The 11,014-nt window shown below is 51.6% G+C and overlaps 1 protein-coding gene across 1 annotated transcript; it reads right to left on the bottom strand.

Moving 5' to 3' along the window:
• Positions 1-8,530: 8,530 nt before the first annotated feature.
• Positions 8,531-10,757, bottom strand: TEX52 (testis expressed 52). The gene is made up of 2 exons (XM_025402883.1): positions 10,605-10,757; positions 8,531-9,085 (listed from the first exon to the last, which is right to left on the bottom strand). The coding sequence occupies exons 1-2, from the start codon at positions 10,674-10,676 to the stop codon at positions 8,531-8,533; spliced, it is 627 nt and encodes a 208-aa protein (XP_025258668.1). The 5' UTR covers positions 10,677-10,757.
• Between the last annotated feature and the right edge of the window lie 257 nt (positions 10,758-11,014).

Raw genomic sequence — 11,014 nt, 5'->3', positions numbered from 1 at the left:
GCCCTCCCCCCCGGCCGTTTTTTTTTTTTTTTTTTTTTTTTTTTGAGACGGAGTCTCGCTCTGTCGCCCGGGCTGGAGTGCAGTGGCCGGATCTCAGCTCACTGCAAGCTCCGCCTCCCGGGTTCCCGCCATTCTCCTGCCTCAGCCTCCCGACTAGCTGGGACTACAGGCACCCGCCACTGGGCCCGGCTAGTTTTTTGTATTTTTTAGTAGAGACGGGGTTTCATCGTGTTAGCCAGGATGGTCTCGATTTCCTGACCTCGTGATCCACCCGTCTCGGCCTCCCAAAGTGCTGGGATTACAGGCTTGAGCCACCGCGCCCGGCAACATTTATCATTTTAATCATTCATAAGTATATAAATCAGTGGCATGAGGTGGTACATTCACAATGTTGTGCTGCCATCACCACTATCTATTTTCAGAACTTTTTCATCACCGTCCTCAACAGAAACCCTGTACCCATTAAGCAGTAACTCCCAGCTGGGCGCAGTGGCTCAAGCCTGTAATCCCAGCACTTTGAGAGGCTGAGGTGGGCGGATCACGAGGTCAGGAGATGGAGACCATCCTGGCTAACACGGTGAAACCCCGTCTCTACTAAAAATACAAAAAATTAGCCGGGCGTGGTAGCAGGCACCTGTAGTTCCAGCTACCCGGGAGGCTGAGGCAGGAGAATCGCTTGAACCCAAGAAGTAGAGGTTGCAGTGAGCTGAAATCACACCATTGCACTCCAGCCTGGGTGACAGAGTAAGACTGTCAAAAACAAAACACAAAAAACAGTGACTCCCCATGCCCTTCCTCCAAGCCCCTGATATCTTCTATTCAACTTTCTGTCTCTGTACATTTGCCTATTCTAGGTACCTCCTGTAGGTGAAATCATACAATATGTGTGTGGCTTGTGTCTGGCTTCTTTCACGCAGCATGACGTTTTCAAATTTCATCCACACTGTAGCATCTATCAATACTCAATTTCTTTTTCTGGCTACATAATATTCTATCTACTTATTATTTTTATTCTATGAACAATGATTGACAGCTTCATTTCTGGAGGGCTGCCAGCGGGCTACACACTTTGCAGGTCCTTCACCTGTATTGTATTTATTCTTGTATTTATTCCATTTATTTATAAACTAATGGCCCCCATTGTGCAGATGAAGAACCTGAAAGCCAGAGGGAATAGCGACTTTTCCAAAGGTCACATTGCTGCTTAGTGGTTAAAGCAGCACTAGAACCCTGTGGTGTCTTGATTCCCAGGTGCCTGCAGGGTTTGAGAGAAATGGAGACAAAGGAGGCCGTGGGCAGGAGGCCAAGAGAAGCTCAGTAGGTGCTGACCATCAATGTGGGGATGTGATGGGCGTGGGAGGAGGTGAGGTAGAGCCCCCACCATTTCAGCTTCTTCCCCTCCAGCCGCTTTCCCATCACCCTCCCCAACCATCTCCACCCCAGCCAGGGCCAACACCATTCTGACTGTTGCTTTGCCTGCCTCTACTTTACCCCTGGTCTTCGACTCCCTAATAGAAAAAGCTGAGGCCCAAGGCCTCTGGGCCGACTGCTCTTTTGGCATAAGTCCTGCACACCCTTCCCCCCACAGGTAACCCCAACAGGGTGTGGAGAGACTGCTCTTTTACCTTGAAGCTCTACTTTGTTCTACTCTTGTTCCTCTGCTGAGACCTGGTTAGCCTTCCTGGGGCCTGACTCTCCCATTCTCCAGCAGCAGCCCTGACCTGACCTCTCCTCCTCCCAACCCTGCATGGGGCCCTGCAACCGAGCATAGCTGTGTCTGGTCTTTGTCCAGACATCAAATGGTCCAGGGAGGCGGTGGCATTGTGGTTATTTTTGCCTGAGAGGCTTTCTGTACCCTGACCAATCCCAGCCTCATTCCTAATGGGTTATGAGAGTGGAGATAGCTTCTTATCCACGTTTCTTACAGCGCCTCTTCCCCCACCCCAACACACACGCGCGGACGCACACACGCACACACACACACACTCCTTCCTTCCCACTTCTCCTCTCCTTAGGAACTGGAGTCCCTCCCTGTTCTCCCTGCTCTACCCCAGCCTCCTGGCCTCAGTCCTCCCACCTGCGATGAGAGTCCTCCAAGGAAGAAATATAACAATTTAGAACTTCAGTTGAGTCTCCAATAGCCTGGGGTACAGAGGTGGCTTGAGGCTGGGAGGATGGTGGAGAGGCTGTTCTGCAGATGCCAGAGTCCTTTTGCTACCCCAGGGCCTCTTGCTGAAGGAGCATTGAGTGAGAACACTGGAGCCTGGGACTCTGGGTGCCGCGATCGTCCCCACCCACCCGGAAGCCCTTCTAGGAGTGCCCAGGTCTTCTCTTCCTCTTCCTTGCTGGAGTTTTGCTTGCTTGTGCCTTGGAGAGGTGGTGGAGGGGTGAGACAGTTCTGTCCTTTAGCAGGGTTTGGAAATCCCTTATGAGGTCCTGGCTCAGGGGCGCACTGGGCAGCAAGACCAGCTTTAGCACCTTCTCCTGGTAGTGAGGCAAAGGGTTCGGGCAGGGCCAGCTCCTGGCGAAATTGTTGGGAAATGGGTTGGGCATGAGCTGGAGGCCCTGGGGTTCGAACCTCCCACCAGCGGATATGTGCCGGTACCTGTTGGGAGAAGGGTGTGGAGAGAACAGAGAGATCAAAGAAGAGATCCAGGCACAGTGGAGAGATGGGGAAGGGGAAGGGTGATGCTGCTGTCCACAAGCTAGGTAGCCATCAGGCAGCAGGGAATCCCTTCTGTCTCTGCGCCTAATCGGGTATTGACCTATGCCAAATGGCCTGCACCTTGTGTGTGTTTTGGCGTTAGTCTGGTGAGATAATGTTCGGCTAGTAAGCCTTCCATCCTTTTGACATACTATATATAATATTATGATCCAGATCCCAATCCAGATTCTAAATGTCCTTCAAGTCTCACCTTTTCCACTAATGCAGTGCCAGTGGGAAGACCACAGAACTCAGCTCCACTGGGTAACTGCCTCTTCTCAGCAAGCCTGCGGTATTGGGTCGAACAGTAGGAAATAGACTTTTGTTTCTTTTAACACAGCTGAATAGTGGCTGATTTTCTATGACTCAACACACTTTGCACCTGGTTCAGCAGACAGTCCCCTGTTTGCTGTTGTTGGTTTATGCAGAGGCTCTCAGTCTGGCTGCACATTAGAATCACCCTGGGAGCTTTTCAACACAACCTACCCAGGCTGCCCTCAAGGTCAGTTAGTTAGAATTTCCAGAGGGAGGCTCAAACCTCAGCATTAAAAAAAGAGCTTCTAGGCCAGACCTGGTCACTCACGCCTGTAATCCCAGCACTTTGGGAGGCCAAGGCAGGTGGATTACAAGGTCAGGAGTTCAAGACCAACCTGACCAACATAGTCAAACCCCATCTCTATTAAAAATACAAAAATTAGCTGGGCGTGGTAGCAGGCACCTGTAATCCTAGCTACTTGGGAGGCTGAGGCAGGAGAATCGCTTGAACCCGGGAGGCGGAGGCTGCAGCAAGCCAAGATCGTGCCACTGCACACCAGCCCGGGCGACAGTGTGAGACTCTGTCTCAAAAAAAAAAAAAAAAAAAAAAAAAAAAAAAAAAAAAAGCAGCCTTAGGCCAGATGCGGTGGCTCACACATGCAATCCTAGCACTTTGGGAGGCTGGGGTGGGCAGATGACCTGAGGTCAGGAGTTCAAGACCAGCCTGGCCAACATGATGAAACCCCATCTCTACTAAAAATACAAAAATTAGCCAGGCATGGTGGCAGGCACCTGTAGTCCCAGCTACTTGGGAGGCTGAGGCAGGAGAATCACTTGAACCCGGGAGGTGGAGGTTGCAGTGAGCCAAGATCACACCACTGCTCTCCAGCCTGGGCAAGAGCAAGACTCCGTCTCAAATAAATAAATAAATAAATAAATAGAGCCCCAGGTCATGAAAATGGGCTGCCAGGATTCGGAACTGCTAGGTTTACATGTAAATGTTATATTTCCCCAACAAGATCATGCTTACATCTCATTCTATGTCTGAAGTCCTCTGGGTCCCTACAGTTTGAGTGCTTCAGTGTGCTCACTGACTGATCCAGAGTCTTTGTTTTGTTTTGTTTTGTTTTTGTTTGTTTGTTTTTGAAACAGAGTCTCACTCTGTCGCCCAGGCTGGAGTGCAGTGGCACGATCTCAGCTCACTGCAACCTCCACCTCCCAGGTTCAAGTGATTCTCCTGCCTCAGCCTCCTGAGTAGCTGGGACTACAAATGCACCGCCACTCCTGGCTATACTCTTGACCTTAAGTGATTCACCCGCCTTAGCCTCCAAAGTGCTGATACTACAAGCATGAGCCACCATGCCTGGCCCAGAGTCAATTTTTTTTTTTTTTTTTGAGACAGAGTCTCGCTTAGCTGGGTGTGGTGGCATACGCCTGTAATCCCAGCTACTTGGGAGGCTGAGGCAGGAGAATCGCTTGAACACAGGAGGCAGTGAGTGGTGCCAAAATCGTACCATTGCACTCCAGCCTGGGTGACAAGAGCGAAACTCCATCTGAAAAAAAAAAGATTAAAGATTTAAAGATGTATAGGGCACTTACTGTGAATGGAGCTTGCAAGACTGGAAGTTGCTGTGGGTGAGCGAGTGAGTGAATGTGAAGGCCTAGGACATTACTATACACTACTGTGGACTTCATAAACACTACATGATTAGGTGACACTAAATTTATGTATTTACTTATTTATTTTGAGATGGAGTCTGACTCTGTCCCAGATGCTCTAGAGCAGTGGCCATGATCTCGGCTCACTGCAACCTCCTGCGTTCAAATGATTCTCCTGTCTCAGCCTCCTGAGTAGCTGGGATTACAGGCACCTGCCCCCGTGCCCGGCTAGTTTTTGTATTTTTAGTGGAGACGGGATTTCGCCATGTTGGCCAAGCTGGCCTTGAACTCCTGACCTCAGGTGATCCACCTGCCTCCCAAAGTGCTGGGATTACAGGCGTGAGCCACCACGCCTGACCACTAAATTTATTTTATTTTATCTTACTTTATTTTATTTTATCTATTTATTTTTTCTTAATTGTTTCCTAAGATGGAGTCTTGATCTGTCACCCAGGCTGGAATGCAGTGGCACAATCTCAGCTCACTACAACCTCCACCCCCCGGGTTCAAGTGATTCTCCTGCCTCAGCCTCCTGAGTAACTGGGATTACAGGCATGTGCCACCACGCCTGGCTAATTTTTGTATTTGTAGTAGAGACAGGGTTTCACCATGTTGGCCAGGCTGGTCTCAAACTCCTGACCTCAAGTGATCCGCCCGCCTCGACCTTCCAAAGTGCTGAGATTATGGGCGTGAGCCACTGTTCCCGGTCCACTACATGTATTTTTAAAATGAGGGAATTGTGCTAAAATGTTAAGAAAACTGCAACATAATGAGGCAGGAGTTTTTTTTAGCTCCATTATAATCTTACGAGACCACTGTGGTATATGTGGTCTGTCATTGACCAAAAGGTTATTATGTGGCACATGACTTCCTGTTATGTGTCCTGCCTGCTCTGAGGCAGGACCTCATTCCTTGAGGAGACTCATTCCTTCATTCCTGGCTCCAGGGCCTGGGCCTACAACAGTAAACATGTGAGACAAGGATCCTGCTCTCATGGAGATACCATACTAATAATGATACAATCTACTGAACCCCTTCTCTACGCTAGGCCCTATGCCATTTGACCCTCTAACCACCTGCTGTGGGAACTTTTTTTTTTTGAGCTAGGGTCTCACCATGTTGCCCAGCCTGGAGTGTGGTGGCACAGTGATGGCTCACTGTAGCCTTGACCTCCTGGGCTCAGACAGTCCTCCCACTTCAGCCTCCCATGTAGCTGGGATTATAGGTGTGTGCCACCACATCTGGCGAATTTTTTGATATTTTTGTGGAGACAGAGTCTCATATCGTGCCCCAGGTTGGTCTTGAACTGGCCTCAGGCGATCCTACCACTTCGGCCTCCCAAAGTGTTGGGATTACAGGCGTGAACCACCACACTTGGCTATGCAAGGTACTTGACCTGTCCATCTCAGATAGCCCATCTGTAAAATGGGGTTAATGAGGTCGGGCATGGTGGCTTGCACCTATAATCCCAGCACTTTGGGAGGCCGAGTTGGGCCTGAGGTCAGGAGTTCAAGACTAGCCTGGCCAACATGGAGAAACCCCGTCTCTACTAAAAAATACAAAACTTAGCCAGGCATGGTGACGGGAGCCTATAATCCCAGCTACTCGGGAGGCTGAGGCAAGGAGAATGGTTTGAACCCAGGAGGTGGAGGTTGCGGTGAGCTGAGATCACACCACTGCACTCTGGCCTGGGCGAAAGAGGAAGACTCTGCCTCAAAAAAAAAAAAAAAAAAAAAATGGGGTTAATGATAGTTTCTACCCAGAAGGTCCTGGGGGATTAGATAATACAGAGAAGCGTTTGGAACGCCACCTGGCACTGTCACACCACTGTGAATCTCTCTGGAGTGCTCTTTCTCCCCTTCGCCAGGGTCAGCACCTATCAGCAATCAGCAGTCTTCAGGGAAGGGTAGCAGGAGGCAGGGAGAAGCCTGGGCCCCCACAAAGGGGACTCGTTTCTCAAAGTCACCAACCTTTGGCGTTGTTTTTTTGTTTGTTTGTTTGTTTTGAAACAAAGTCTCGCTCTTGTCTCCCAGGCTGCAGTGCAGTGGTGCGTCAGCTCACTGCAACCCCCACCTCCTGGGTTCAAGCGATTCCCCTGCCTCACCCTCCAGAGTAGCTGGGATTACAGGCACCCACCACCACGCCCAGCTAATTTTTGTATTTTTAGTAGAGATGAGGTTTCACCATGTTGGCCAGGCTGGTCTCGAACTCCTGACCCCAGGCGATCTGCCTGCCTTAGCCTCCGAGAGTGCTGGGATTACAGGCGTGAGCCACCGTGCCTAGTCTGTTTTTTGTTTTTGTTTTTTTTTTTTTCAGACTAAAAATCTTCACAACCTCCTGCTCCAACTCCCCAGTGCTTTGGTCATGCCCTTGGGATTGGAATTTGAGACATTCCGTTTTCACTGCCTTCCCCCTATCTTGTTACTCTTGCATGCTTAGTGCCTGGGCTGGACACAGTTAGGAAGCATCCGTGAGTTCCCAGGGTGGCCGGGAGCAGGAGCTGCGGGGTTCACAGCGGCTCCTCTCATGTTCCTGACTCTGCTCCGACTTCTCAGCCTTGCCTGGAGGGCCTCAGCCACTGCTTTTGGCTGTCTGCTGGCTTTCCACCCTTCCAGCCTGAACGCTGACTTCCCCATGAAGGCTTCCTGTGGCAGGGACACTCCAGCTCGCTGCAACCCTTCTCTCCTGAATTTCTGTAATAACATCTAACTTTTATTTTATTTTATTTTATTTATTTATTTTGAGATGGAGTTTCACTTTTGTTGCCCAGGCTTGAGTGCAATGGTGCCATCTCGGCTCACCAGAACCTCCGCCTCCTGGGTTCAAGTGATTCTCCTGCCTCAGCTTCCCAAGCAGCTGGAATTGCAGACACCCGTCACCACACCCGGCTAATTTTGTATTTTCAGTAGAGACGGGGTTTCTCCATGTTGGTCAGGCTGGTCTGGAACTCCTGACCTCAGGTGATCCAGCTGCCTCGGCCTCCCAAAGTGCTGGGATTACAGGCCTGAGCCACCGTGCCCTGCCATAACATCTAACTTTTGTTCAGTTCTTCCACCTATTCACTAGCTCAATTTATCCTCCTACAGTGAGGTCGGTACCTGAGGATCCCCTCCTTCGTCGGTGACGTAGCTGAGACTGGAGAAGCGGGCACCTCGCCATGGTCATGGGGTTGGAACTGCACTCCAGGCCTTCGGGCTACAACTTTCACTCCAGTTCTTGTTTGTTTGTTTGTTTGTTTGAGACGGAGTCTCGCTCTGTCGCCCAGGCTGGAGTGCAGTGGCCGGATCTCAGCTCACTGCAAGCTCCGCCTCCCAGGTTCCCGCCATTCTCCTGCCTCAGCCTCCCGAGTAGCTGGTACTACAGGCGCCCGCCACCTCGCCCGGCTAGTTTTTTTTGTATTTTTTTAGTAGAGACGGGATTTCACTGGGTTAGCCAGGATGGTCTCGATCTCCTGACCTCGTGATCCGCCTGTCTTGGCCTCCCAAAGTGCTGGGATTACAGGCTTGAGCCACTGCGCCCGGCCTCACTCCAGTTCTTTACATTAATAACTGACTTCCTTTAACACCCTCTGTGTCACACTCTGGGCTCTTCACGTGTGTAGCCTTGTTTTGATAGCTATCTTTGCAAAGCTCCTTGAGGGCAGGCACTGAAACACACTTCGTATCCCCAGTACCTAGCAGGTGTCTCCTGCATAGCTGTCCCCCCAGATTTTAGTGAAATTCTGTGCCTCCACTCGCTGTTCTTACCTTGTCTCCACCTTGTCCTTTCAGCTACACTCAGAAAAGAGTTTGGTTTTCAGATGACCAGAGGTGGGAAGGGCAGAGTCCCGGTTAGAAACAGGAACCCTAGAGAGGGAGGGGTCACCTGGGCAGGGCAGGGCAGGCTGGGTGGGCTCCCTGAGGAGGCGCCGTCTTACTTCTTGAAGCTCGCTGGCGGCTGAATGTTGCCCTGGGCATCGAGTGGAGGTGCTCTTGCCTCACTCCTCAACTTGAGCTTCTCCACCTCCTTCAACTCCTTCACTGTCCTGAAAATCACCTGCTTCTTCCTTTTCATGTCCACAAACGTGGGATAACAGTGGATGAAAGTCAGGAAGCTGTTTTGCCCCATCCAGGAGGGAGGGGGGATGGGGTGCTCCGTGGGGGGGCGTCTGTGGGCATTGGAGTCTGTCAGCCAGCGCCAGACATTGCTATCGTAGGGCCTATCAGGCCGAGTGGGGAAGGTGGCAGGCAGGCGGCACACATCGAGCCACGTGTGGAAGCCCCAGGTGTGCTGAGCGCCACCTTTCCAAGGATGGATGAGCCGCTGGCGCACCTTGGACTTCATGTCTGTGCAGGGCGGCAGCTTCAGGGCCAGCTGGTGGTAGGCTTGCCGGGTGAAGCCAGGGAACTCCCAGGACTCGCTGGGGAGGAAGAACTCACGCTGAGCCCACGTTTGGGAGGGCGGGAGGGACTCGCTGGCCTGGACCATCTAGGGAGAGACAAAAGGGAGCCTGGGGAAGGTTGTGCAGACAGGGGTGCAGAAAGGTGGACGAGGCACTCTGCTCTCCTTCCCAGGCACAGCCTCCGCCAGCCCAGGATTCTCATCGGGACACAGAAGTCCTGGCAGGGCCACATCTCTATCCCTCTCCTGCCCGGCAGCAGTTATGGCTGCTCCGTATCATTGTCACAGTCACTCATCTTTTGGTCTCTTGCCATTGACCATATTTTGGCTTTGACTTCCCACCCTCTGTGCTCAGCTTTCGCTCTTTACCTTCACCTCCCTCCTCCCTTCTGGTGTCCCCACATTCCCACCCAGGAACGTGCTCCTTAGAGGGTACATCAGGTCTCAGGAAATCATGAAGGGAAATGCCCCCTACCATGCCAAGGGGGCAGCCCACCTTCACTTGCTCCTGGTCTTGGCGAAATACCAGGAAAGTCCTTCTCCAGAAAATAGGGCCACGTGTCTTCCCATCCCAGACTCCTCTCAATACTCATTTCTCTGTCATTGACGCTTTCCTCCCACTCCTCATTAAAATGCTAGTACAGAAAGTGTCTAGAATGGCCAGCTCCTTCTTCCCCTTTCTGCACCCTGCCCCCCATGAAATAAACAGCAGCAAATACATATTGACGCTGTGCTACTTACATGCATCTTATTTAACCCCTGCAACTCTATGAGCAAGTATTGCTATCGTCCCCATCTCAAAAGATGCAGAAAGCAAGATACAGTAAGGGTTGGTAACTCACGCAGGGTGCTGGTGCCTGAGTGACAGCTGGGACTTAAGCCCTCTGTCTGTGCTCTTGCTTGGCATACCATGCTGGGTGAAATGAAATGGCCTTACTTAGCATAGTGCCTGACCGCAACAAAAATGTGTCTCTTTTAAAATGCTTCTCCCTCCTATCCATCCCCAGGGACTTCTCTTTTTTTTAGACGGAGTTTCACTCTTGTTGCCCAGGCTGGAGTGCAAGGGTGCAGTCCCGGCTCACTGCAACCCCTGCCTCCCGGGTTCAAGTGATTCTCCTGCCTCAGCCTCCTGAGTAGCTGGGATTACAGGCGTGCGCCACCACACCTGGCTAATTTTGTATTTTTAGTAGAGACAGGATTTCATCATGTTGGCCAAGCTGGTCTCAAACTCCTAACCTCAGGCAATCCGTTCCCCTCGACCTCCCAAAGTGCTGGGATTACAGGCGTGAGCCACTGTGCCTGGCCCCAGGGACTTAGTTCTGAGTTCTGATTGCAAAAACCCACCTGTTTCTTGAGCTTGGGCCCCTAAGTCGTTTCTACAAGATCCCCCCAGTGGGTGGGACTGGGAGGTGTGGCACTAGTAAGGCATCTCCTCTGTGTTCTGAGCTCTGGGTTCCCAGTGTCATCGGATGAAAAGGGGAAGACAGCAGAAAATGTATGGGCCAGGCGGTCAGCTGCCCAGAAGAAAGCCTGGCCCACTATAGGGGACAGCCTGTAGCCCAGTGGGGCACAAAAACGTAGGCAGCAGAGATGGGCCACTCCCTACCTGCAGGAAAGGTTCTTCCATATGAGGTGGGTGACTGGGCCCTCTGAGTGATCTTTGCCGGCTACTGGCCATTCTTCTGGGCCTCAGAGCCAGGAGGAGCGGCTTTGTGGGGAAACCCTTTCTGGCACCATTGTTTACTCCTGGGGTTGCTATGGTGATGCTGCCTGAGTGGTGATGCAGAGAGGAGGCCCTCACCTGTCCCTGGAGGCTCTTGTGTCCCTTGGGCCCCTGGCTGCTTTTCAGGTTAGACAGGCAGGGGATAGCACTCTCTTTAATTCTGACTGCAAAAGATGGTAACAGGAGCTGCTGCCAGGCAGGAGAAAAGCAGGGCAGGCTGGCTCCCACGCCTCAGGGTGGGGATGGCAGTGGGAATGGAGCACCTGTAACTGGGCCCATCCTGCCCTGATGTT

The sequence above is a fragment of the Theropithecus gelada genome, chromosome 11, assembly GCF_003255815.1.
Source record: "Theropithecus gelada isolate Dixy chromosome 11, Tgel_1.0, whole genome shotgun sequence".
Lineage (NCBI taxonomy): Eukaryota > Metazoa > Chordata > Mammalia > Primates > Cercopithecidae > Theropithecus > Theropithecus gelada.
The sequence above is the reverse complement of the archived record's forward strand: the minus strand, read 5'-3'. Positions and strand labels throughout refer to the sequence as shown.

Excerpts from the sequence above, each read along its gene's own strand:
- TEX52 (XM_025402883.1), bottom strand. The coding sequence starts at position 10,676 with ATGGCCAGTAGCCGGCAAAGATCACTCAGAGGGCCCAGTCACCCACCT. Across the intron at positions 9,086-10,604 it reads TGGAAGAACCTTTCCTGCAG|ATGGTCCAGGCCAGCGAGTC; the intron begins GTAGGGAGTGGC and ends GTCTCTCCCTAG.